The sequence below is a fragment of the Stenella coeruleoalba genome, assembly GCF_951394435.1.
Source record: "Stenella coeruleoalba genome assembly, chromosome: 11".
NCBI classification, from domain to species: Eukaryota; Metazoa; Chordata; class Mammalia; order Artiodactyla; family Delphinidae; genus Stenella; species Stenella coeruleoalba.
This window is the reverse complement of record NC_137157.1, coordinates 9626329-9653398: the sequence shown is the minus strand read 5'-3', so window position 1 is coordinate 9653398 and position 27070 is coordinate 9626329. Positions and strand designations below refer to the sequence as shown.

Below are 27070 nucleotides of genomic sequence, written 5' to 3'. Positions count from 1 at the left end.
TGCTCAGAGCAAGGGTGCTGGGAAATGTAGAAAAGGAGGGACCCATTTCGGCGGGGGGGCGGGGACGGGGACGGGGCCACCGCATCATGGAGAGCACTGAATGCAGAGTCAGAAGGTTGGGTTCAGGTCTCCCAGTGTCCCGGCTGGGTGTCCGCAAATGCTGTTCATCTTCCCTGGGCCCTGGCATCCTCATCTGTAAAACAAGGGCTTTAGAGCCCTTCTTGCCCAAATCTGTGGTCCTAGGTCACGCACAATGGTGGCAAGGTGATCTGCCCCCTTGGGATGTTGATTAGGGGCACCATGTGCCACAAGGTGGGAAAACTGGCAGATAAGAGCTGTGAAGCACCTGGCACAGGGCTGGGCCCAAAGCAGGGGTCTGAGAAATATCAACTTTCTCCCCTTCGCAGCCTGGGATTCTCAGGAGACGCCCATCTTCCTCTCCCCTTTCAGCTCTCCTGGAAACTCCAGCTGGTGAGAGGAGGGCACCCTGCACAGGGACATGTTCCCTGAAGGGGCTGAGAACCCTCCCACGGCCTCACCCACGGGGACCCTGGCCCTGGGGTCAGCCCATCCTGCATCTCTGTTCCTCTCGGTGGGGTGAATGGGGTCAGGAGCAACGGATGACCAAATCCCGCTGCACAGACGGTGGTAGTGCCCGTCCCCTCAGGCTGAGGGGTGGGTCCTGGATGTCACCTGCCTTGGTTTGAAGTCTGGACTCCGTCACTTGCTGGCTGATTGACATGGGCAGGTTACTTAACCTCACTGGGTCCCAGTTTCTCTACTTGTGTGAGGGGGCTAAGAACAGTCCTAGCTTAGAACTGTTGTGAGAATAAATGAGGTGATCCCCGTGAGGTGCTCAGCATGACGCCTGACACTTACAAAGGGCCTAACAGACACGGCTCCAGCCTCGTTCTCAGCCAGGAGTAGCTGGAGGATGCAACCGAGCACCATTTCTCTTCCCCGTCTTTTTGGCTGTGCCTGGGAGCAGCTAAAGGTCAAATCTGGAGTCCAAACAGCAGGCGTTCGGCAAAGGTAAGGATGAATAGTAGATGAAGGAGAGGTGGGGACTTTGGGGCGTTCATCTTTCCGGAATGGAAACGGGGATCCAGGCCACTCACCAATGGCCCAGACTCAGAGCCTACAAGTGTCTCCAGTTTGTTCCTGTTCCCTCTGGAGGGATGACCAGGGTGACTCAGCACAGGTCACATGTCTCATGATCACCATTAGAAAGCATAAAGGACTTGGGATGATGCCTCGGGGTGGGCTCAAGGGATCAAACAAGTTCTTTCACCTCCTTCTCAAGACCCTTTCTTTGCCCCAAGGCCTCCACAAGAGCTGTTCCCTTGAAAACGATAACAGAAACCCAGTAAAACCCAGTGTCCCCGAAATCTAAGTTCCGAATTCCGCCGTCACCCCCGGCAACAGCGTATGTCCTTATGAGACGCTTGACCCCGCACTGAGGCTGATGTCATTGGCTGTTACCGGGACAACCCAGACCTCGGCAGGTTCTGGCTGAAGTGCACCATCATTCCTTCTAGGCGGAGTTGGGCTGGAGGGGCTGAAAGGTCTCTCTGTGCTCTTGAAATGGAAACGAGGATCTTCGGGCTGGAAGCGACAAGTTTTGGAAAAGCCTCCATGGCCCTGGGACCCACAGTCTGCAGTTCTTGCCTAGTGCCTCAGGCTAAGTGGACATGGGGAGTGGAGACAGGGACCCAAAAGGGGGGCAAAAAGCCACCAGTGCCCATCTGACTCAGGTAGCCAACAGCTGCCCAGACACCTGGTAGGTGACTGGCAAGGGGAGGGACACCTGTGTTCTCAGGTGTCCATTCCTGCCAGAGTGCCCCGGGATCACACCTCTCCTCCCCTACCTTCTGGGGGTGGGGGGTGGGAATGCCAAGATGTTTGTATGTTTCATAAAGGAAGGTGGGCCAGTGGGCATGCTGGAAAGCATTCTGACCTCTCAAATATCCATTCTCTCAGGTATAGGCTGGACTCAAAAGACTCTCATGGGCAGGAAATAGGGTGTGGGGGAAAGAGCACTGGGTTCTAGTCCTGGCTCTGCTCCATCGTGCTGTGTGATCCTGTGCAAGTCACTTGCCCTCTCTGAGCTCTGCTCCATCTGTACAAGCAAGAGGTCAGACTGGGTGGCTTTTCTCAGCTCTGATATTCTCCTACTCTCTTGGGGGAGCTGGTGGGGACTTAAGGGTAGGAACCAGGAAGCCACCAGCCCTTTGAGACACTCAGATAGGCAAGGGTGCCAGGCTGGGGGAAAACAGAAGAGCTGATCTTTACAATCTGTGTGTGAGGTTGGTCTGCTTTGACCCTTGCCCTCGCCCCTGACTCTCTGGAGCCAGCTTCTGACCCTGACCCAGCCTAGCCAGGTCCCATCGGCTGCCCAGTCCCAGGACCTGCCCCTGCTGTGCCCCTCAGTCCTTAGGCAGGTTCTCAGGCTTGTCCCACCCTATCCACCTGAAATCACAGACCGTCTCACTTTTGATCTGGAGAGCTCTCAGAAATGACGGAAGCAAGGGCCTTAGTTCATAAATGAGGAAGGTCAGCCCGGAGAGGGCAGGGACTTACAGAAGACCACACAGCAGGTCAGCGGCAGGGCTGACCAGGAACCAAGGGCTCCTCCTCCCTATGCAGCACTCTGCACACTATGCCACGCTTCTCCTTACCCTCTCAGCTCCGTCTTTCCATCCCCCAAAGGCTGCAGGGCCATGCAGAGCGGGTAGGTATTGTGGGTCCCCTGGGGCATGTGCCTCTGTCCCATGCTGTCCCCAGCCCAGGCTGAAGTGGCCCAGGCCCTGTCCTGGCTGCAGAAGGGGAGAGGTGACCGTGCCAGTGGGCACAGCTGTGGATGGGCGCAAGGGGTGACTATGGCCCTTTGGCCTCCCGGAGTCTTGGTCCCTAACCCTCCAGGCTGGAGCTGGGAAGGGGGTGTCCTGGAAATTGAGGTGGGGCTGGGCCAGGCATGGAACCCACATTCAAACCACTGCACACGAAGAAACAAGGAAAGAGGAGGAAGAGAGGGGTGTGGGTCGGGGTGGGGTGGGGGGAGAGGCTCCATCAGGATCCCACTGCCCTTGACCGGCAGCTGGTAGAAAGATAAAGGAGGGCTGAATCTGAGTTGCCCATGGTTCTGTCATTCCCTCTCAGCTGGGGGACAGCTCTCCAGCCTGTTATGGCCCTGAAGGGAAGGGGACAGGCCTGTTGCATGGAGGACAAGAGGGCAGATAACCAGTCCTGCCGCTGAGACAGGGGGCCCGTCCCCCATACACGACCTCATGGGAGGAGCTGTGAGATCAGTGGAATCAGTTGTGCTTGACAGACAGGGTGCAGTGGGAGGTGAGAGACGGCTCCACTCTAATGCCAGCAGCCGTGAGGGGGAAGAGCCGTGGGCACTGCTACGCACCCACTGCCAGGCCCTGGACTCCCCCCAGGCTTGACCTGTTGATTTGAGCTGCTTGCTCTCATCCGAGTGGGATTAGGGGAAAGCCATCGAGGGCAGGGCGTTCTGGAGGTGTGGGTGGACGCAGCGGAAACGGGAGGCGTGGCCAGGAGCGGGGCAAGAGAGGAGGCCAGTATGTGGGTAGGCTGAGGAAGCAATGTGACCCCGCCCCGGAAGGCCCCCGAATTGGCAGGCAAGGGAGGGGCCCTGGACGAGGCGGCCCCTCATGCCTTGGCCCTGGCCCGTCCCTTGCAGACATCGAAGGCGGCCTTCGTTGCACCCCCAAAGGCCTCCACCAGCTTGTCTTCCCAGGGGATGACGTTGCCCAGCAGCGGCCCCGTACAGTTGGCAATGCCCAGGACCTGGGCAGGTGTCAGGATGTGGTCCCAGAGGTTAAACTGGGCAATGTCACCCACGAAGGCCTGGGTGGCATCAAACCGGCCACCTAGGGTATCCTGGACCAAAAGAGCAGAGAGAAGGAAGAGAGACATGGAGTGAGGGAGCAGCAGAGACAGGCAGGCACTCAGAGAGTCAACCCCCTGTCCCGGCTGAAGTCCCACCCGCTCCAGGTTCTAGCCCCGCCCCAAGGTTCTAGCCCCTTGGGCGAGTCTCTGCTCTCCCTGGGTCTCACCCAGTCTGCCCAGAGTGGCTCGGCCAGACTGAGAGCTCACTGCTGTGCTTTCAGAGGCCCTAAGTGGGTGGGATATCTAGCTGCATCCCACCCTGAGCCTTACCTGCTCCTGGCCCAGGATAAGGATCCCGTGAGGCTTGACGGGGTGCCAGGCGGCTAGGTTCTCACCGGAGCCCTGCAGCTCTCCATCCTGGTAGGCAGACCACAGCCCGTCCCTTGTGGTCCAGGAGAGGCAGATGTGATGCCAGCCATTGTCCTTCAGGCTCAGGGGCAGCTGGGCCACCTGAAAAGAGGTTCCCGCAGCCCCAGGTCAGAGGTGCCACAAGGCCCGAGGCTGGAGCAGTGGGATGGGGAATGGGGAGACCAGTGTCCCTCCTTCCAGGGACTGACCCAAGGCTTGACCCTCCCCTTGCTCCCAGCTCAGTGTCTTTCCGACCACTCTTTCCCCTTTCCCCACAATATATCAGTACAATCAGGCAGCTTCACTCAGATCACAAGGGACTACTCAGTGCTGGTTTTCAGTTGTTTCTAGCTGGTTTATTCACTCTCTAACAGGCCTGCAAGGTCATGCAGGGTGGGAGCTGAATCTCACAAGCCCACCTTCCCCTGAATACCACACACAGTGCCTGCACACAGCTGGGCTCAGGAAGTACTGGGGGCGGTAGAACAAGCCTTAGACGCAGAGGCCGGGCACTGCCAACCAACCCCCTGTGGGATCCTGGGGAGGCTGCCCTTTCCTCCCTGGGCTTTAGTCTCCTCATCCGTAAAGTCAGGGGTTTGGGAAAAGGATAGCAAATATGCAGCCACCTCTGCCTCCTCCTCCACCCAAGGCAGACATGGCTAATCAATCATGAGCCTAGACTCACCCTAGGAACCTTCCTCATCACAGTGCTCTCAGAAGCCACTGATGATTGATAGAGTTGGCCTGTGATATGAAAGGTACTTGCTGCCTCTGGATTTGGGGCTCCCAAAGGGCTCTTTCATCTCCCAAGTTCTCTGAGATCACAATTTATTGCAGCATTCTCTGAGGCCTACTTGGTGCCAGGCCTTGTTCTGGACACTGGGGGTATGGATTTGGTCCTGATCATAAAAAAAGCTGAGTCTGCACAGGAGGGAAGGACTTCGGGGATAATATTACAAGACAGAGTAACAGGGGCCATCTGGGAGGTACAGAGGCTGTGAAGGCCCAGAGGGAGAGAGGGGTGTGGGAACAGAAGATGTGAAAGCTAAACACATCTGGAAGTACAATGGACTCTGGCAACTCTGCTGCAAGGCAAAGCAAGTGGCGGGGGGCACAGCAGAGGCAAAGGCTCAGAGGCTGGAATAAAATGAGTGCTGTGAGTAGCTTGTGAGGTTGGTGCTCAAAAGGCCCCAGAAGTTCAGGGAACTGGGCCCTGTCCAGGGTGCTGAATTCCTTTCACTAGAACTGAGTGCTAACCGTGGGCAGAGGCAAAAATGGCAGCCAGGGGGTGCATGAAGGGAACCAGGAGGCAGGATCTAGATGTCATCCAGCTACCCTGGTGGTCTTAGGACCTACTGGGCTACAAGGGAAGTTCACTGTCCCCTGGGCCCATCTCCCTCTGCCTCCTTCAGGACACCCATGAAAGGCACCTCCTGCTAAGCAGGGTTCTGCTGGGTGTCAGCCACTCCTAGCAGCTCTCTGTGGCCGTGGCCTGGTCACAAGTGGGTGCAATATATGTTGCCTGCATTTTCAGGGAGTCTCAAAAGACCACCATGCCTGCAAGACCCAAAGCAATGTGGCAGGCCGGGGAAGATATTTTGGGGGAATGGGGTGATAAGATGCTCCCCTTCCTTCCCCCTTGATCACCATGCTCCTGCCACATCACTCCCCCCAGTCCCCCTACCTTATCCTGCCCTGAAGCCAGGCTGGGGGAGGGGTGAGGGGGTGGGAGTCCTGGGCATGGGGCAGATGGGTGACCCAAGGGCAGAACAGTGGAGGGATTAAGAGGTGGTTTCTGGAGCCCAAGACCCCAATTCACATCATCACCCCTTCACTATGTGGCCAGGGTGCACTATTTGCCCTCACTGAGCCTCAGCTTTTCCATCTGCAAAATGGGGATAATAGGGTGTCTACCTCCTGGTGCAGTTGGGCCAAGGGTGATAACATGGGTAAAGTATTTACTAGCGCAGGGCACATTTATCGAAGTTTGTTAAATGCTAGGCTCTGCTCAAAGCCCTTTACATGTATTTAAGCCGTTTATTTCTCCCCACAGCCCTATGAGGTAGAGAGTGTTATTCTTGCTTTACAGATGAGGAAAGTGAGGCATGGAGAGGGTAAGTGACTAGTCTAAGGTCACGAAGTGGGTAAGTGGCAGAACGAGGCCTCACATCCAGCATGCAGCCCAGAGCCTGACCATGGCAGCATCCTACTCACCACGTAGGGGAGGCGCATGGGGCTGGTTGCAGGGGGGAGGGGGGCGAGGAATCCACTAGCACTCCCTCCCGCCCTTCCTCCCTCCCTCCCCAGAGAGGTCCTTTGTCCAGAAGAATGAGCAGGGCCCTGGGGGCAGGCACTTGCAGCCCTGCTCCCATAGCTGCATCGCTGGGGAAGCCTCTGAACCTCTGTGAGCCTCACATGCCCCTCTGTAAGTGGCGCGCCACCGCTGACAGCCTCTCTTGGACATGAGCTCCTCTTCGCAGCCCCAGGTCTGGCTTGTCTTGAAATCCCCAAACCCAGCCTGGCACACACCAGGCATTTCATGTGTGCTGATTCTGCTGAGCAGGAGAACTGAAAGGGCCCAGCTGTTTGGGGCCCAGCACAGTACCGGTGCTCCTGAAAGGGCCCCCCCGCCCCACCCCCCCACCCCTCCCACTCGGCCCCCCGCCCCCCGCTCACCTTGTCATTGATCAGCAGCTCCATGGGGTCATGGCCAGCCTCCAGCAGCACAATCTCGTTGGCCTGCCCAGGCACCGAGTAGGAGAAGGGGGTGCCCTGGCCAGTGCCGCCCGACCTGGACCGCAACCACATGCAGACGCTGAAGGCGTAGAGCTCGGGCAGCGCCTTCCGCACGCGGCCGTACATGTAGTTGTTGCGGATGGGGATGCTGAGTCTGAAGGCGTCTGCGGGACTGTAGGCTGAGGACCCTGAGGGGGTGAGCAAGGTGGACACGGGGGGGTCAGTGGACACTGATGGGGGGTGGGCAGGGCATACTCCAGAATGAGGGTTACTAGTCCCCTGGCAGCCCCAACTCATCTGTAAGCCTCTTAAGGGTGCTCCTCACAAAGTTTAAAAGACGAAAGGGCCCTGAGAGCTCATGAGTCCTAAATCCACATCTTTCAGATGAGGAAAATGAGGCCTGGGGAGAGGAGGTGAGCTCCCAAGGCGACAGAGCAAGCCAGCGACAGCCGTGGAATGAGGAGCCAGGTCCCCTGATGCTCACACCTGTACACTGCCCAATATGTCATGTTTTTCTGACCCCCCCGGCGGTGCCAGCCCCAGGTGTTAAACAAATGACAAAATTCTGACATTGAAGGTGCTATTGTGGTGGTGGTTAAATGCATGGACTTTGGAGTCAGACCTGGTTTAAGGTCTAGATCCGCTACTTACTGGCTGTGTGACCTTGGGCAAGTCACTTGACCTCTCTGAGCCTTATATTCCTCAGCTGTGAAATGGGGATAATAACACTACCACCCCTGTATGGTCTGTGAAGATTAAACCAGCTGATGAATCAAGTACTTAGCCCACTCCCAGAATACAATAAGGGCCAGAAAATGCTACCTGTTAACAATAATGATAACGCCCTCTCCCAATTATTCTCTCTTTCTTGTGTTTCACAGCCTCTTCCCCACCATCCCATCTAGCTTTAGCCTCTGGAGAGCATGAAAATGCTTTCTGAGTGAATCTGCCACCCTGAGGACCCATCTGAGGACCAAGGCCTCGCCTGCCACGCCCTCTGTGGGGCTCAGGACCCACCGCGCTCCAGTTCTGCTACACGGTCCTGCAGGGCGTCCAGCTCCTTCGCCACCTCCTGCCGCTGCTGCTGGCTGCTGTGACCGAGGGCCACGCGCTCCTTCTCCAGCGCCAGCACCTTGGCCAGCAGCTGCCCCTCCAGCTCGTCCATCTCGGAGTGCAGGGCGGTGGGCACCACGGGCGCAGGGGCTGGGGCCGCTGAGAAGTTCACCCGGGCTGGAAGCTCCTGCTGCTCACGGGGCACAGAAAGGGACCACGAGGTCACTTGGAGGGAGGAAGGAAAGAGACAAAGGGCCCAGAGATGCCCACCACCCCTGCTGAGTGACCCCAGGTGAGCCTCAGCTTCCCCATATGTAAAATGGGATGGCAATACCAGCTCCAGGCAACAAACGTGTACTGGTGTCTAGCAGGCTGCTTCCAGTGCTGATGCGTGACGGGGAGCTGAAAGCAGGCTGGCCTCTGCCCTCAGGACGGCTCAGCATATGGTGGGGTGGGGAGCTGGCAGTAGAGAGCTGTAATAGTCCCCTGGGGGGTCGAACGTGCAGTTGGGGTTGAGAGCCACTACTGAGTCCTTCATCGTGGGCAGGCTATATCCCAATGGGCCCTGAAGGGGTGGAATGTCTTTGTCTTCACTTAGTCACATGTCAAGCTTCTCTAAGGGGGTGCAAGGCTCTGTGCGAACACTGGGCAGACCCGGGGGGACACAAATCAGGGGCTTCTGGAATACTGCTCCAGCGCTGCGGCCGCTTCAGGTTAGCATGTGGTTAAGATCACAGACTCTGGAGGCATACAGCCCAGGGTTAAAATCCAGCTTGAGAACCAACCTGCTGTGTGGCCTGGGGCAAATGCCTCCATCTCTCTGAAACCCTGGTTCCTCTCATGCAACACGGGACAACGGTACCTATTCAGAAGGGTTGTGGGGATGATTACATGCGGTAAATGCCCATGAACAGAGCCCGTTTACTGCACTTACTGTCTAGGGCAGCGTGTTCCAGGGTGGTCTCTGACACCCCCGTCCTGCCCAGGATGAGGACAAAGTGTTTAGAGTCCCCCTTTTTCCTGTCTTAAGACCCCAGCGGGAAGAACTGGGGCAGAAGCCAGGGCACCTCTCCTTTCCCCTCCCCTGCTGGAGGAAGCCCCTTCTGGGGTGGAGGAATGCAGGTGAGGCCACGAGTCTTGACTCTGGTGCGGGGGGCAGCCTCTGGCAGACACATCACAGGAACGTGGGTAGGAAATTAATAATTCAGTGAGCTTCTAGGAGCCAAATTAGACCATCCCTGTCCCCTATCTCCCTTTTCTCCTCCTCCACGCTCCCTACTGACAGCCCAATGCTTCCTCACTGCCCAGGGGCCCTGGCGGTTCCCACTCCACCTGCCCTGGGCCCTGACCACAGGCTTAGCCCCAGACCTGAGCTCACTGAATTCTCATGACTCCTTCACCGAGCAAATATTCAGTGAGCACCTATTACGGGCTCGGCACTGCACCAGGTGCTGAAGAGACAGCCGAGGGCCGAACAGAAAACCAAGAGCACAGCCTAGCATTCCCTGAGTGCCACGTGCCTGCAGGGATGGCCCCACAGCTCAGGGCAAGTGCAGAAGACCCCTCCCAGCTTCAGTGGCCCAATCCTGGCCTTGTTGGTCATTTGCTGTGTGACATTGGGCAGTTCCCTTAGCCTCTCTGAGCTCCATGTGATGAGGGGATAAATGTGCCCCCTGCTTCAAAGTGCTGGGGGTGGGGAGGGCAGTGCAGGCAGAGTGGCACTGCCACTCCCAGCGCCTGAGAGAAGGGAGCGGCCACCACAGACAGTGACGTGACCTTGCGCTGAGGAGTTGGAGGGACTGACACTTGGTTCCTCCATTCCACCGCAACAGCGGCGGCAGGTGGGCTAACCTCTCTGGTGTCATTTGTCCTTCTCTATAAAGTGGGGACTTGGAGGGTTTGGCTCGCGGGGCTGTGATCAGGGGAGCCCAAGCCTGGCCCGGCATGGGCCACTTTATCCCTCACAGAGTCCCATGAGAGAGGACACAGCCACCCACCCATTAAGACGCCTGCTCTGGCCCACCAGGTGGGAAGGCCAGGTGAGGGGGGCGGGGCACGGATGGATAAGCTGCTCGGTACACCCGGCCCCACCCATGTTACACTAATCTTCACTTTCCACTATCCGGGGGGCTCCTTGTATGAATCCTGACTCTGGTGCTGACTAAACGCAAAGCCTCAGTCTCCCCTTCTGTAAAACAGGGACAACGGGCCCCACTCTGTCCATCCACAGGACAGATGTAAGGATGGAACAGTGGAAGTAACAGGTCCTCGTGGACTGTAAAAGCAGAATGCACACTGTGAGGCTTGTATACATCAGCTGATGGGGAGCTCGCTACCTCCAGAATCTTCCCTTGACCACAGACAGCTTATGGAGCGATAGGGCCAGCCACCCACTGCATCTGAGGCAGCTGGACTTTCGGGAAACCTTGGGCTGAGGCAATTAGCTCATGGATTGCCTTCCACATCAGCACTGGGAGGGCCGGGGCTGGGTCTCCTCGGCCCCAGCACCATTCCAGCCTCACTTTCCCTCCTTCCACTGGGCCTAGCTGGGCATGAGGGGCACACCTCTGAAGAACAGTGTACCAGGCCCGCCCTCGGCACGTTCCATGTATTTCCTCGTGAATCCTCACAGCCACTTGTTTTGGATGGTACTCTTAGTGTCCCCATTTCACAGATGGGGAAACCGAGGCAGAAGTCCTTTTGAATTTTCTACAGTGATGGGGCTGGGCAAAGCTGACCCTTCTGGAGCCAAAGCCTTCTCTCTCTAGCAAAGCGTCTTCCTCCCTTGGAACGAGAAAGACCTGCCAGGAAGGAACAGGACGTCAAGTGCTATTTACACAAATGCTGTTGCGAGGAGACACTGCGCAGGCCGAGGGAGGTGGGCACACAAGCTGTTCTTTTGTCAGAGCCGCCAGCTCTGCAGGAAGGCCAGGGAGGAGGTGGGCTCACTGGATCCTGTGTGGCCCCCTCCCCACCCCAACGTCTGAATCAGAAGAACATGACTCCCCCCACTTTCCCATCTGCTGCGGGCGCGGGCTGTGCCGCGTGGGCTCGGCCTGATGCCAAGTGGGCCCCCAGCACAAGACGATAGGGAGACGATGATGCCATCACCCCACGAGGGTCCTGATGGGGGCTCAGAACCCACTCCTGTCGTGCTGGGAGTCCAGGGTGGGGTCTGGAGCCAGAGCCCAGCATTCGGGTCCAGCTCAGGTAATGTGCCGGGCTCATTAGCGCTCAGTAACAAGAGGCCAACAGAGGCAGCTGTCCTCCTTGCCACGCACCGCGTGCCAGGCCCTGCACTCCAGAAGCACTGTGCAAACATTCCACAACCCCTCTCGCCAACCTGGGGAAGTAAGGAGGCCCACTTTACAGACGAGAGAGCAGAGGCTCAGAGAGGTGAAGTCATCTGCCTGAGGTCACACCGCTGCGAAGTCGCAGACCCAGGACCCCAGTCCAGCCCCTTCTGATTCCAGAACCTGTTCCATTCTTCACGCCTACCCTGACAGTTCGTTGGTCTGCCGAATGGGCACGGTGTCGGCTGCACTGCCTGCCTCAAGGGCCAGCAGAAGAGGTTTTAGTGCCGTGAGAAGGCTGGGAGGATATGGCAGGTGGTGTCAGACCGTGCCTCGGGGCAGCTTCACAGAGGGGCCTGGATGCGAGGGACCTGCCTACGCAGGGTGGCTCTGAGGCTAGAGGTCGTGGGGAAGACCCTACCACCTTGTCCCCAGTGGGGACAACTCCTTTCCTTGAGGGAGCAGAGGGAAGGTGCTGGATTTTGGGGTCAAGGTCCCACCCTCTGCACAGCTCACCCCCGCCCAGACAGCACAAGGCCCAGCTCCAGGGGCAGCAGGGCAGGGTGGCAAGAGAGCAGGCCCGGCGGCAGCGGTGTGGGTCAGGCCTCCTATCTCCCACATCTGCTCAGCCCCCAAGTCCTGTGTGAGTCGGCCCGGGCTCACACCCAGGCTCCACCAGCCCAGTGACCTTGTTATGTAAAGCTGGCATGCCTCGGTTTCCCCATCAGCAAAAAAAGGTACAAAAATAATATCTCATAGCATTGTAGTGAGAATTAAATAAGTTAATAGATATAACGCCCTTAGAGTTGGCACGTGACGTGCTATGCGTCAGTTATTATTATGGTTATTACTACTTACACATGTATGTTTAATACCTACTGAAACACCTCGTGAAGGAGCCTCCCCTCCACCCATAAATCTTTTTTTGAATCATTATATTGAGAAAAAAAGCAAGTTACAGAAGAACAGTTAGATGCCATTCGCACAAAGTTGCAAAAATTCCAAACTAGATCACGTATATACAAAAGCATGAAGGAATGCACGGAGAGATAAATACAAATTCGGGACAGTGGTGACCCTCTGGCACCTGAGGGAGACGCTGAGGGGCATCAGCTGTTTGCAACTCGTCTGGGTCTTGAGCCTGGGTGGGAACCTGGATGGTAGTCTCTATACCTTTGTATATCTCTGAGGTACTTCACAATAAATTTCTTTTAAAAAACGGGGGAAGGGCTTCCCTGGTGGCGCAGTGATTGGGAGTCCGCCTGTCGATGCAGGGGATATGGGTTCGTGCCCTGGTCTGGGAGGATCCCACATGCCGCGGAGTGGCTGGGCCCGTGAGCCATGGCCGCTGAGCCTGCGTGTCCGGAGCCTGTGCTCTGCAACGGGAGAGGCCACAACAGTGAGAGGCCCGTATACCACAAAAAAGTAAATAAATAAGTAAATAAATAAATAAAATAAAATATAGTGGGCTTAAAAAAAAAAAAAAAAAAAAAAAACGGGGGAAAATCCAAAAGCAGAGTCTCTGAGGGTGGAATGTAACCCTGAATCTTAACCATAGCCTCACTCGGCTCCTGCGTCCCCCACCCCAGCCCAGGCCACCATCGTGAGGCTCCGACGCTGGCCCTTCTCCACACAGGAGCCAGAGGCAGGCACCTAACTGCAAATCCAAGCAGGTTGCTTGAAATCCTGCAAGAGCTCCCTTCTCCCACCAGTAAATACCCCGCCCCTCTAATCTCAGCCCTGATGCACCCCCAGAGGCTACACTTCATTCCGACTGAAAGTCCCCAGCTCCCTCTCACCCTGGGGCCTCCGCACATGCTGTTCCTTCTGCCGAGAACACTCTTCCCACCCCCATCCCACCTCCTCTGGCCAATGCCTCCTCACCCTCCAGATGGCAGCTTCCCTGACGGCTCAGCTAAGATGCGCCAAAGGGAAAGGGAAAGAGGGTGTCTCTGGAGGAACTGTGAGTCCTCACTCACTCATTAATTCACTCATTCACGCATCCATCTGTCAACATGTGCTGTGGCAACACGATGCCATGGGTACCAGCATGACTCTCAGGTCAGACAGGCCCGTGTCATTCCTAGGCTCCCCACTTACTGGATCTGTGGCCCTGGGCAAGCTGCTCAACTCCTTTGACCCTCGGTTTCCTCAACTGTAAAATGGGGATAATTACAGTATCTACATCTCAGGATATACAAAATGAAAAAATATGTAAAGCCTGGCATATAAAAATGGCTGATAGAGAGTCAAAACCATTATTATTTCCTGCTATTATTGAGAGAACAGGAGAGCGTGGTGAGTAGTAACTGTGTGGATGTGGGCCCTGGAGCCAGACTGCTAAGGATTGAAATCCCAGATTTCAAGGTTCTTAACCTCTCCGAGCCTCGGTTCTTAACCAAGGTTCTTACCCCTCTGAGCCTCGGTTTCCTCATCTGTGAAATGGGGAGAGTAACGGTCCCATGGTTCTCATGGGACTAAGTTGTAAGGCCCTTAGAACAGGCTGGCACAGAGGGCACGCTCAGCCCTGATGCCTCTTACTAACTGCAAGGTGCTGTGGTTCCCTAGGCAAATGAGGCCAGCGCCGGCCACAGCAGCGCTCTCAGCTGGGGGGAGGCTGTCTGGGAGCTGTGACAGCGACAGCACCGGCAAGAAGCTCTCTGTGGGGCGGCGGGGGCATGGTGAGTCGGAGAAGGCCTCTCAGAGGGGCTGTCCTGCTCCCGCCTTCCTCCCCAGGAGCCGGCCCAGCGGGCTGCTCTGTCTCCATCTAACCCTGGCAGGGAAGGGGCAGGAGAGCAGGTGGCAGAGGCCGGACTGATCTTTGTTCTGGTCCCCACTGCCAATTTGCAGCTGGAATGGGAAGAAGACAAATGGACCGCTGTGCACCAAGGGTGCCAGGTCAGGCCAGTCGGTGTGTGGGAGGGGAGGAGGCCGGAGGAAGGGGAGATGGCTCACAGCGGGTGTGCCCATACACCCTCCTGGGCTCTGAGGCCCCAGAGCAAGTGACTAGGCATCCCAACCCCAGGCCCCTTCTCTTCTCCCTTCAAGTACTCCCTGTCAAGCTGCCACAAAATTCTCTCTCAGGCCCTGCCTGCCCACACACCTTCTGGGCCCTGGCCAAGAATCTGCAGCAGAGGCTGAGGACCCCACCCTCAGCCCATTTTCATAGAAAATCCCGGCTGTCATCTTGGCTCAGTTCTGCTGTGCTGTGTGGCCTTGGGCAAGTCACTCAGCCTCTCTGAGCCTCAGCTTCCCCTGGAGTCAAACGAGGGGTGTGGGGGGCACCTAAGAGCTTCCGCTTCGGGTTGGCTGCCTCGATCTCTGTCCCGAGTTCAGGAGGGATCACGTGCCCAACTGTCTTGGGAAATCCAAAGGCATTGTTACTGGGGGGGGGGTGGGGGACACCAGCCACTGATCTCGGTCCACCTCCCACAGGCAAGGTCTTCACAAAATGGCCAAAAAACATGTGAAAAGGTGCTCAACATCATGAGTCATCAGAGACATACAAATTAAAACCACAATGAGTTCACTACACACCCACCACGACGGGGAGTGTCTTTAAAATGACCGTAGCAAGGTTGACAAGCTTCACAGCAGGTGGGTGTGCAAACACTCACTGCCACTTTGGAAAAGCGTTTGGCAGAAACTCCCAATGCTAAATATATGCCTCTCCTGGGACCCAAGCATCCCACTCCTGGGGATACATCCAGGAGAAATGAGGACTTTTAGCCAACTAGAGATATCACAAGTACATTCACGGCAGCTTTATCCATAATAACCCCAAACCAGAAACAACCCAAATGTCCATCCACAGAGGAATAGGGTATCTCCACACATTGAAACACTACACAGCACTGAAAAATAACGAACCACAGACACACACACCACGACTGAAGGTCAGACAATGTTGAAAGAGAACACCAGACACAAAGGGGTGCAGCTTCTCTGAGTCGATCTGAGTGACGTTCAAACACAGAGAAAACTGACCTACAGTGACCGAAACTGGAACAGTGGTACCTCTGGGGAAGTATGGACTTTGGGGTCACAAAGGAGCCTTCTGGGGTGCCAGAAATGTCCTGACTCTTATGTGGGTGGTGCTTTCATGGATGCAGCCATACATAAATTTTCACTGAGCTGTACACTTAAGATTTGTGTCTTTTTAAAGTAAGATATGTGAGCTCTTACATATATTGAATGTAAGATATACCTTAAAAAAAAAAAAAAAAAGGCCCACAGGTAAGTCCCTGTCTTCCGCCCAAGCAGCTCGTGCCAGGCTTGGAATGGCAGGAAGGGTCTCCTTTCCCAGGCGAGGGCCTGCCAGCGATGAGAGGCCTCCAGGGCACAGGATGACAGAGAAAGAGGGGTTCTCTGGGTGTCCTGCCCACGCTTCCATCTGACAGATGGGGAAACAGGAGCAGAGAGAAGAAGGAATTTTCTGAGGTCACGATGAGCAGGTGGCAGAGCTGGGTTTTTTAAAACCAAGGTTTCTTGCTAGAATGCAGGTTCCACACTGGCAGGAGGAGGGGTTAAGGGCTTCTCAGTATGGATGCCCCACCTAGAGACGGGGGGAGGCCAGCCACAGGGAGAGGGGCCGTCGGGGTCTGCAGGTGGCCTAGAGGGCACTAGGTTCCACGTCCTCCAACAAAAGGCCGATGGGCAGAAGCTCTCTCACTGCACTCTGCTGGCCCCTTTTGTGGCCAAAGAGGCAGGGTCAAGGGAACCAGCCCCTGCAGAGCAGAAGCTTCCAGGGTGGGCAGGAATGTAAGAGGAAAGCAAAAGCAACCAACAGACTTTTTTTTTTTTTTTTTTTTTTTTTTGCGGTACGCGGGCCTCTCACTGCTGTGGCCTCTCCCGCTGCAGAGCACAGGCTCCGGACGCACAGACTCAGCGGCCATGGCTCACGGGCCCAGCCGCTCCGCGGCATGTGGGATCCTCCCAGACCGGGGCACGAACCCGCGTCCCCTGCATCGGCCGGCGGACTCCCAACCACTGCGCCACCAGGGAAGCCCACCAACAGACTTTTAAAAAGGCACCAAAAGATTCTATAAGCCGCTTTATCTGCAGACTCCGCTGAGGAACTGGCGGTCTGAGAGTGTGTGGCTGGGGAGTCGGGGGCCACATAAACGTGGAATCTGCATACTCCCCACTACAATTCCTAATCAGGAAACATCGGCCCAAGAACTCAGAATTTAGAGCCCAAAGGGCCCAGACCAAACCCAGCCCCTCCTAACCATTTTACAGATTAAAAACATGAGGCCCCGAGAGAGAAAGTGATTAGCCTAAGGTCACAAGCAAGAAGAACTCAACTTTACGCCACCCAGCCTTCCTATTTCAGTGAATATGTAGGGCTGCAAGGTGCTTAGGGAGCATCTGCCCACTGACCATTTTATGAAGGGGAAACGGAAGCCGCGGGTGGGGAGGGCGGGAGGTGACTTGTCTGGCTCTGGTTCCTCCAGACTCTACGAGCCTCCATTTCTTCATCTGAAAGATGGGAATGCATACAGCCTGCTTCATAGGTCTGAAGACTGAATAAGCTAACATGTACATAGTAAGTGCCTAATAAACGTCACTTGTTGTCATTATTTATTGTTTTCAGCCTCCTGATTATCTTGCCAGCCAGCACGACAAGACTTTGAGGACTGGCCCTCATCACTCTCGTTCTATACGCTCTGAGGCAGAAGTGGTCCAGGGCACTCTCCAACAAGAGGCACTTCCCTCACCTGTGTTTCTCACTCTCCTGAAGATAGGTGAGGTCTGACCCCTCCAGATGGATCTAGAGCTAATGATGAAAAACAAGAGCTCTGGAGCCAAACACTAACAGGGTCAGATCCAGGTTCCAATGCTGTGTGAACTTGGGCCGGTTTCTTAACCTCTCTGAACCTTGGTTTCTTCATCTGTGAAAGGGGGATAGAATAGTACCTTCCTCATGGAGATTTTATCAGGATTAAATGAGATAGCGAACAGCACCTGACACATGGTAAGTGCTCAGGAAGCATGAGCTATAATTGTTATTAAGTCCAGGAGCCTCTGCGACCATCATCAGGGTGTTCCTTTTCATGGCTTCCACCCCAAGATGAGGGGAGGCAACTAGCTTGCCAGGCAGGATTAAGAATGTGACTTATGTCCAAAAATTGCTGCTTAAATCTATCTTGAAATTTCATTTTACACATAAATTAGTGCAAAAACAGAACACTGTAACATGCATACATGGCTGGCTGCCCCATAAATGGTCCTTTTGAAAAGTGGTTTTTGGCCACAGCCATAAAAGTCAATAGCATCTGACCCAGTAATACCACTCCTGGGAATTCAGCCTAAACAAATACTTCAACAGACTTAAAAAGAAAAAAACAAACAACTATCTGCATGAAATCGATCCTGCAATGAGCATCTAGAAGCAAAAATAATCGGAAACAACCTACATCTCCAGCAACAGGAGACGGTCAAAGGATTGATGGATGGTGGAGCCTGAGATGGATGTGAGGATATTATGGGCATCATTAAAATGGTAATTACCAGCAACCCGGCAACTCAGGAACAATGTCTACACTTGGATAAAGGACCAAAAGGGGGGCTGCAAAAACGAATAAAATGGTGGAATTAAATATAATTCCCCCTGAAATCTTCTGACATTTTTTCAATTAACAACAAAAATAACAACAAAGATAAAAACATAGAAGACAAACAATTTCTCCTAAGCCCTCAAATGTGACTCCAACTTGAGGCCTGTGGAGAGAGGGTGGGCGAGGGGGACCTTTCCTCCCCTTTGGTAGTCAGCCCAGTGGGGTGGGGAAGGGAGGGATGCAGAGAGGTGGGCAGGGGTGTGCTGAGATGTGCAGGGGTGGGGGTAGGAAGGAGACAGAGGGTGAGCAGGGAAGGCCTCTAGGAGGAGGTGTACTCAGAGCAGACTTAAATGATGAGTATGGATATGTTGGGGGTAATCTAGGCAGAAGAAGAAGAAACTGGGAGATGGGCCAGATACAAAATGGCAGCCTGGGGGCAGGCTGAGTGCACCACAGGGGAGCCCCACGGGGTGGGCTTAAGGAAGATCCCTGGGGCTGCCTGGAGGAGGAGGGATGGAGGGGCGTGTCTGGGCAGGTGGGAGACCAGCATGGAGGCTGCTGCAAGGAGCTGCGGAGAGATGAGGCCGAGGCCGACTGAAGTGGGGGGAGGGGAGGAGCCAAGCAGGGCTTCTCAGAGCGCACCTGAGTCCAGGTTGGGACATGATGAAGGTAGGGGGTTGGTGGGACATCCAGAGGGAGGTGCTCAGGAAGCAGCTGGATCTATTGGTCTGAAGCTTGGAGAGAAACCTGGGCTGGAGACGAAGTTGGCTTGGGGCATCACGGTGGAATGGTGTTGGAAAGCCTCAGCGTGTGGCTGAGTTCACCCAGGGAAAGTGAGAGGAAGGCCAGGAGGGGCACACATGTTACAGGAGGAGGACCCAAGAGGGGACAGAGAAGCAGAGAGGGTGGAGGGGCAGGTGACAGGTACCTAGAAGCCAACCGCATGGAGATTCGTAGGCGGGGATGATCAATGGGGTCAGATGTTGGAGAGGGGTCCAGCAAGATAAGGACTGAAACATTCCCATTCAATCTATCAACTGTGGTGACGTCACCACGAGCACTTTCAGTGTACCAAAGTGGGAGAGAGACTAGTGGTGAGAAAGTACACCCTGAAAACCTGGGGGCATCCTTCTGAGGCTTTTGGATGAGAAGGCAAGGGAAAAACTAGTCAGTGGCTAAAAGGTGCGTGCGGTCCAGCTGAGACCAGTAGTCTGACCCCGAGTCTGTCGGGCTCCAGACCCTGACCCCTGCCAAACACCCCAAAGAGACTGGCTCTGGGGGCTGCCAGGCTCAGAAGGACAGGCAGCCCCTCCACGTCCACTGCACTCAGAAAGCAGGAGTGCGTATAGGGAAGCAGGACTCCCCCACCTAGGAGGCTGACCTGGTGCCAAATCCCAGCCACCAGGATACCCCCAACCTCAGCGGGCTAACCGGAAGGGAGCCCACCCTGCCAAATGCACAGGTGCAGGTCCAGGGCAAGCCCAGCCCTGCCAGCCCCAGACGTGGGAGGAACCACGGGCGCCATCTGGGTGTGGGGGCAGGGACTAGGGCAGGCAAGGGGAAGTTTATTGAAGACCAGATCTTTTTTTTTTTTTTTAACATTAATAAAATCTATTTCTAAAGGGAGGATTTGTTCCCATTTTAAATTTTGGCTATTTAAAAAATTGGTAATATTAGAGCTTAATGTTAAAAATAGCAATCCAAAAAGATTAACTCACTTAATCCTCCTAACACTCCAATGAGGTAGGTGCTAATACTGTCCCCATTTTACAGGTGAGGAAAACTGAGACTTCCCTTCACTGTTGACTTTCCGTGTTTCCCTGATTATTTTCCTGCTCTCAGCTCTCATCCTAGAAATCCCCAGAGCTGGAGTGGGAAAAAGGATGTTGCCAGCAGGTAAGACTCTGGGCTTTCCTCTGTCTCTGTCACTCACCTTAGGAGGTCTCTGAGCCCCAGGTTTGGGGTTGGCTGTGATAGCTGCCTGGCTGTGCTCTGACACCCTGCAGGGTGGGTGCTGACACCAACATGGACTTTCTGGAGGGCCACTGGGCCATGGGCATGGCCAGCCTTCCATACCAGCAGCATCTCCTGTGCTGCTCGGCCAGGGATGTAACTGAGAAAGCCATGGAGAGGGAGAAGTCCCTGTCTTTCCTTCCTTCCAGCCATTCTCCTCCCTTTGACAGCTGCGCTCAGTTTCGAAGGAGGTAATAAAGGGGGCAGCTGGTGCTGTGGCCTCTTTCTCCCCCCTCCTTCCACGGATCCAGTTTTGTTGCTAACCCCCTTCCCTGCAGTCTGAAGTCGTGGATGGCTGGGGGTGGTCAGTGTCTCCAGATGTCTGTCCTACCTAGTGTGTCCAGCTTCCCCTCCAGGTGGCCCCAAATAAGTTCTCACAGGGAGGTAGGGGTCTGGCAGCTTCAAAGGAGAAATGGCTGGCCCAGGATCACAGGACAGCCAAGAGCGGATTCCCCCTGTTGGACCCCTTCTGTCTGATCCTGAGCCTGGGCCAGGAACATCTGAAAAAGGTGAGTGTAGGGGGAGAGACCCAGGTGGGACCCTATTCTTCACTCAGCCCCCACCCTACAGCTGCCGGCTTCCAGGCATTTTGTCTGGGCTACCACCATCTGAGCTCCTGCTATCAAGTCCGTGGTCCGAGCCCAGGTGGGGGGCTTAGCGGTGGAGGCGGTGAGGGGCACCCACATTTGGCTTATGAGACACTGTTCCCTGCTCTTCCGCAGGAGAGGAGGACCCTGAGACCCTTGGACAGCGTTCCTATCTTCTGACCATAGGGACTGAGTGTGTGGCTGGTGCAGCTTTGGGGGTGTCTGAAAGAAGGAAATAAAACGGACATTTAACGAGGTCCTAGTTCGTGCGTAGCATTTTCACGTACCTACATTTTCATCAATCCACACTACAGGTGGACACCGTTATACCCATTTTACAGACTCGGAAACTGAGGCTTACAGAGGAAAAAGGATATGGAGCGAGCCTTTCCCGTGTGCCTCCTGTGCCTTAGTCACAGTGTCAGTCTCCGGCCTGTGTGCGCTACCGGACTCCTCCCTTCTCCCCCTGGGAGGCAAGACCAACCATCCCCTTTGCACAGACGGAAACCCGAGGCTCCGAGACTCGCGGGGGCTCCCCAGGGTCCCTCAGCCGGCGGTGGCGGCGGGACCCCGGGACGCTCTCGACTCCCTCGAGCGGCCCCTCCCACTCCCCGGCCAGGTCCCGACGGCGCGTGGCGCGGCGCTCACCTCGATGCGGTCGATGCGGTCCCGGAGGGCGCGCACGGCGTCCTCCAGCTCGAGGATGAGCGCGGGCGAGTCCCAGGGCCCGTCGGCCATGGTGTCGCGCCGGGGACCGGCGTCCTGGAGGCCGCGCGGCAGGCCGCTCTCGCAGCGGCCCAGCTTGCCGGTGAGCTCGCGGATGGTGTCCTGGTCGGCGCGGATGCGCGCTTCCTGCTGCAGCGCCGTCTGGCGTAGCTGCTCGGCCGTGCTCTGCAGCAGCAGCAGCTCCTCGCGCTCGCTCGGCGCCGCGTCCCCCTGCTCGGCCCCCGACGGGCAGGCAGCCGCCAGAGGCGTGCACAGGAAGCGGCTGAAGAGGGGCACGGGCGGCAGCGGGTGCGCGCTGGCCGCCGGAGCCCCGGGCAGCGCTGGGGGCCCGGCCGAGCCGCCCGCGCCGTGCAGCGCGCTAAGGCTGCGCTGCGGACCCTGGGACGCGGCGGCGCCCGAGGCTGCCGAGGCGTTGTCGGCGCCACCGGGCAGCGCCCGCGCCGGGCTGGCCGCCAGGGGCACGCTGGCGATGATGCAGATGACGGCACCGAGGAACGCCAGCATGCCCGCGGCCAGCAGCACGGCCAGGAACTTCAGCGTGAGGCGGGCGGCGGGGGCACCCGAGGCCCCCGGCAGGCGCGGCGGCGGGGTCGGGGCGCGGGGCCCGGGCAAGTGGGGCCGAGCGGGGCCGGAGCGGGAGCGGGAGGAGCCGGAGCCAAAGCTGTTGCCGCGGCCGCTGCTGCCGCCGCTCTGAGCCCGGGAAGCGCGAGGAGGAGAAGGCGACGGGCGGCGGGGAGGGGAGCTGGCGCGGCGGCCCCGCCCCTCCGGCTCCTCCGGGCCGGCCCAGCCCCGCACCAGTTCCGTGCCGGGCGCCGAGTGGGGGCGCTGCCCGGGATGCGGCGAGAGCCTTATCCGCTGCCGTCACCACGCAGAGGGCGGCGACCCGGTGGCCGGGCGGCGGGACTCCCGGGCGACCCCCACCCCACCCCACCTGTGCTCTGGCCCCCTCCCGGAACCCATGATGCCGCCCGCTACCTTGCGGGGAGCTCTTCTCCGCGTCGGGCTCTGTGCTGAGGGAGCCAGGAGCTTGCTTACAATTAAGCCCCACCGTGGACACACTCACGGTACAAATGAGGAAACTGAGGCCCACAGGGGTCAGGTCGCTGTCCAAGATCACGCGGCTGCTTTGCGCTGGAGCAGCATTTGAGCTCAGGAGCATCTGACTGGACCCAGACTATGGAATGGAGCTGGGGTGGGCGTGGGGAGAACAAAGAAAGAGGCCAGTGCTGGGGGCAGGGGACTGGAGATTTTGATCCAACCTCTCGTTATACTATGGCCACCTGCCTGTCATTTCCCACCCCCAACTCCCTGAAGGAGCAGAGGTCACTCCCCTTCAAAAAAAAGAAAAGGGCTTCCCTGGTGGCGCAGTGGTTGAGAGTCCGCCTGCCGATGCAGGGGACACGGGTTCGTGCCCCGGTCCGGGAAGATCCCACATGCCGCGGAGCGGCTGGGCCCGTGAGCCATGGCCGCTGAGCCTGCGCGTCCAGAGCCTGTGCTCTGCACCGGGAGAGGCCACAACAGTGAGAGGCCCGCGTACCGCAAAAAAAAGAAAGAAAAGAAAAATCTTCCTGTGATTTCAGAGAGCAGCACAAGTTCCCTCCTCTGAATCTTTGGGAGCACAGAACATCGAGGGTCCCAGAGAAGACCTCTCTCCCCACTGCAGACTACATTAGCATGGCAAGACCCTGGTGGGCATGTGGATCAGGCACTGGCAGGAACAAGCAGGCGTGGGAGAGGGCTCTGGTGCGGGGGTGATGCAGGAGGCTTCTACTTTCTCCTGTCAAAAAAGTCTATATATATTTTGTTGCAAATTAAAAATTAAAAATGTTAAAAAAAATTCTACCATCCTTCACAGTCCAGCTCCATCTCCAATTTTCCACAAGGCATCTCCTGACCAGCATGGGTTCCCAGAGCTGGAAGGGTGTTCGGAAGGCTGGGATAGAGAAGAGGGGCTATGGCTCGTGCGCGAGCACTGGCCGAGGCCACACCCAGGCCTGTCAACCTTCCAAGCCTGCATTCTTGACTTGAAGGGAAGGCTCACTCTGCGGCTCTGGACCACCATGGCTGCCGTGTGGTCTCTGCAGAGTGGCGGGGAGAGACCAGAACATTCCTCAGGAGGCAACAGCCCTGGGAGACCCTGTTTGGCTGTGGGGATCGTGCCCAGTGGTCCCTGGGCACATGTTCCACACACCCCACCCCACCCCCAGCCTCAGGATAATGCCTGCCCTGCTTACCCGATCTCTGGGAGTCAAAGGTTACCTGAGTTGTAAAGTAGGAGCAAATCAAATGACAGCTCTGTACACGATGAACCCCCAGAGCCGTATGTGCGTGCATGCGAGTGAATACTCATTGGAGCAGTGACCTGGAAACCTGCCAAGCAGCACAGCTCGGAGGAAGCGCCTCCCCGGTGGAGAGGTGGGCCGGGATCTCTGAAGGTGAAGGCAGGCAGTAGGGGGGGCGGTGAGGTCCTTCAGGTGCGTGAGGCATCGGGACTCCTGGTGCATCTACGTGTGTTCTGTGAAGACAGAAGCACACACATTACATCCTGGAAGGACAGAGGAGGCCAGGACAGGGGGCTGCTGCCAAGAGCAGCAAAGCCTCTGTGGCTTGGGTACCAAATGGTGCCACCTTTACGTGAGCTGCTCCATGAGAGATGGACAGCAGTTGGATAAGTGGGTCCAGAGGCTGGAGTTGAATTTTTTTTTTTTTGGCTACGCTGGGTCTTAGTTGCCGCATGCAGGATCTTTAGTTGCGGCATGTGGGATCTTTAGTTGTGGCATACATGCAGGATGTAGTTCCCTGACCAGGGATCGAACCCGGGCCCCCTGCATTGGGAGCACGGAGTCTTACCCACTGGACCACCAGGGAAGTCCCGAGAATGACTTTTTAAATCTATGATATGAACACGTCACGCTCCTACTTACAAACCTATTAGTGGCTCCCTATCCCCATCCCTCTGTGGAATAAAGTCCAAATTCCTTAAGAGGCAGTAGTACCTGGTGGTCAAGGGCATGGATTCTGGATCCAGAAGGCCTAGTTCAAACCCTGCCTCTAGCTGTTACCGGTTGCATGACCTAGTTTCCAAAGAGGGTAAAGTCTCAGGTCTTTGATAGTTCCTGACACCCTCTCTGTGCCTCAGTTTCTGCAATCTGTAAAATGGGGGAATAAGAGTACGTGGAAACCCTTAATAAACGTTGGGCCTTATTATGTTAGCTTCTCTTGGTTTATGAGACGGTTGGTAATCTGGACATGGCTCACCCTTCCAGCCTCATCTCCTACCTTCACTGGCTGGAGCAGGACCAAACTGTGCATAATTCCCCCCAAACACCAGAATGTCTCCTATCTCTGCCTTTGTTCACGCTGTCCCCTGCCTGGAAGGTCACCCCCTCCTTCTTCCGTGATTCATCTCCATCCCCAGCATCCAGCATGGGGCCACCCCCAGGGCAGCTGCTTGGTGAATGTTTGTGGAACTGTTTCCTCCACGGGCAACCCTGGCTTCTGCTGGAGGTGGAGGGGGGAGATTAGGACAGGGGCTAACCCATCTCTCTGGGGCTCTGGGAGGGACCCCCCTTGATCCTAACACAGAATTCCTCAAGAGGTGGTCAGAACAGGATTCGCAGGGGAACTTCCATAAGACTGCAATAGTTCGCACATTTTCCCTCTAAAGCTCACGTCTCTGAGGTTTTTATTTCTTTACTTTCATTCCATCCTTAGGGAAAGGGAATTCTGCCCTAAATGAACAAATAGAGTCATTCATTCAAAATATATGTTTGGAGACCAACTTTGGACCGGGCATAGCGCCAGGCACTGGGGAGAGCTGGAAACAAGAGAAGCTCTCAAGTTTTATATTATAGTGGGGAGGCGAGCGGTAAATAAATGAATAATTAAATAAACAAGTTAATTTATAATAGTAATGAGAACGATAGGGAAATTTTAAAAGTGACGTGATAGAAAGTTATAGGAAGTGTGTGTGGGGTGGGGAGTTAGGAGATGGGCATTACTTATAAGGTTGTCAGAAAAGGCGTGCATTTGAGCTGAGACCTGAATGACCTGAGAAGCCAGCCATGTAGAAACTTGGGGAAGGACTGAGTGTTCTAGACAAAGGCAACAGCTAGTGCAAAGGTCCTGAGGCAGAAATGAGTTTGATATATACCAGGAACAGAAAGAAGGCCAATGGAGCTGGAGCAGAGTGAACTCCCGGGGAGAAAGGAAGCTGGAGAGGAAAGCAGGGTGAGGTCATGTGGGCCCTTACAGGCCAGGGGAAGGGAATGGGTTTGATTCGAAGCCCAACTGGAGGGCTTTAAGCAGGGAAGTAACACCATATGGTTTGTGTTCGTAAAAGGTCAATGGTAGTTGTGTGGGGGCTGGGTCATAAAGGGATAGGAGAGGAAACATGGAGACCAGGTAGGGACCATGCAACCATCCAGATGAGAGGAATGAGGGGTTTAGAGGTCATGATGATGGAGAGAATTGGGTGGATTGTGGATTGATTTCAGAGGAAGAGTGTTAGTTGGGTCCTTCGGGAAGCACACTGAGATGGCATTAGACATGCAAGTGATTGACTGGGGGCTAAAACCTGGGAAAAACAAAGAGGAGAAAGACGAATTGGGAAGGTTGAACCTCAGACCTCCATGCAGATCTGACAAAGCCTTGGTCAACTTAACTGGGTGCTCCAGGGCCAACAGTGCCCATCAGGGAAGTTTTGCACTGGGCACAAATGCCCAGTCCCTAGTACCCTTTTCATGCCCAGTCATTAATTGGGCACTGCCCCAGAAGAGGGTGGCTTCAGCTCAAAAGCTGGGGTGATGTCCACACAAAAACCTGCATGCGGTTGTTTACAGAAGCTTTGTTCATAATTGCCAAGACTTGGAAGCAACCAGGATGCCCTTTGATATATCCAGACAATGGAATATTATCCAGCAATGAAAAGCCATGAAAAAACAAGGAGGTGCCCTAAATGCATATTACTAAGTGAAAGAAGCCAGTCTGAAAAGGCTACATACTGTATGATTCCAACGGTGTGACATTCTGGAAAAGGGAAAACAATGGAGACGGTGAAAAGATCAGTGGTTGCCAGGGAGTATGGGGGAGGGAAGGATGAATAGGCAGAGCGCAGAGGATTTTTAGGGCCGTGAAACTCTCCGTGATACCATGATGGCGGCCGCATGTCAATATCCATTTATCCAAACGCGTAGAAAGTACAGCACCAGGAGGGAACGCTAATGCAGACTGTGGACATGGGGTGACAACGACGTGGCAGCGTAGGTTCACGGATCGTAACAAATGTACCACTGTGGTGCAGGATGTTGCTAACGGGGGAGGCTGTCTATATATAAGGGCAGGGGGTGTATGGGAAACCTCTATACCTTCTGCTCAATATGCTGTGAACCGAAAACTGCTCTAACCAACCAACCAACCAACCAACCAACCAACCCAAGCTGTGATGCATCCCGAAGGTGCCCTCCAAGGCTGCCACAGCTCCCCCCTTCCCCCGTGAAGATCTGCTTCTCCACACACGACCAGGGGGCAGCCCCTCTGAGGTACCCTGGGTCTCTCTTCCTTAGGGGATATTTAGAAGTGGGGGGCGGTAGGATGAACCACAGCCCCCATCACAGTTGGTCTCGGGACCCCAAAAGGAATTCACTGTCTCCCTCCTCCACCACCGAGTCTAAATTCCTCCTGCCTTCTGTTATTAGCTCTGCTGAGTAAAGGGGGGAAGAATACTCTTTCCTTCCCTAGCCTAGTAAAGTCCATGCACACCAGATCTGCAAGCAGGGGAGGGAGGAAGTAGAATCGTATGGGGGCAATTTCGGACCATAATAAAGTCATTGCTAGAAGA

At 55.7% G+C, this 27070-nt stretch overlaps 1 protein-coding gene across 1 annotated transcript; it reads right to left on the bottom strand.

The window, feature by feature from the left end:
- Positions 1 to 34: 34 nt before the first annotated feature.
- NPTXR (neuronal pentraxin receptor) lies at positions 35 to 22047 on the bottom strand. The gene is made up of 5 exons (XM_079937940.1): positions 21154 to 22047; positions 8017 to 8242; positions 6940 to 7187; positions 4186 to 4365; positions 35 to 3906 (listed from the first exon to the last, which is right to left on the bottom strand). Exons 1-5 carry the CDS (start codon positions 21733 to 21735, stop codon positions 3676 to 3678), a joined length of 1467 nt encoding a protein of 488 aa, XP_079794066.1. The 5' UTR covers positions 21736 to 22047; the 3' UTR covers positions 35 to 3675.
- Between the last annotated feature and the right edge of the window lie 5023 nt (positions 22048 to 27070).

What these genes read in the sequence shown, in the direction of transcription:
- NPTXR (XM_079937940.1), bottom strand. Translation starts at nt 21,735, where the DNA reads ATGCTGGCGTTCCTCGGTGCCGTCATCTGCATCATCGCCAGCGTGCCC. An exon ending in AGCTGCTGATCAATGACAAG is followed by an intron (nt 4,366 to 6,939) that starts GTGAGCGGGGGG and finishes ACCTCTTTTCAG; the next exon opens with GTGGCCCAGCTGCCCCTGAG. An exon ending in TTATCCTGGGCCAGGAGCAG is followed by an intron (nt 3,907 to 4,185) that starts GTAAGGCTCAGG and finishes CTTTTGGTCCAG; the next exon opens with GATACCCTAGGTGGCCGGTT.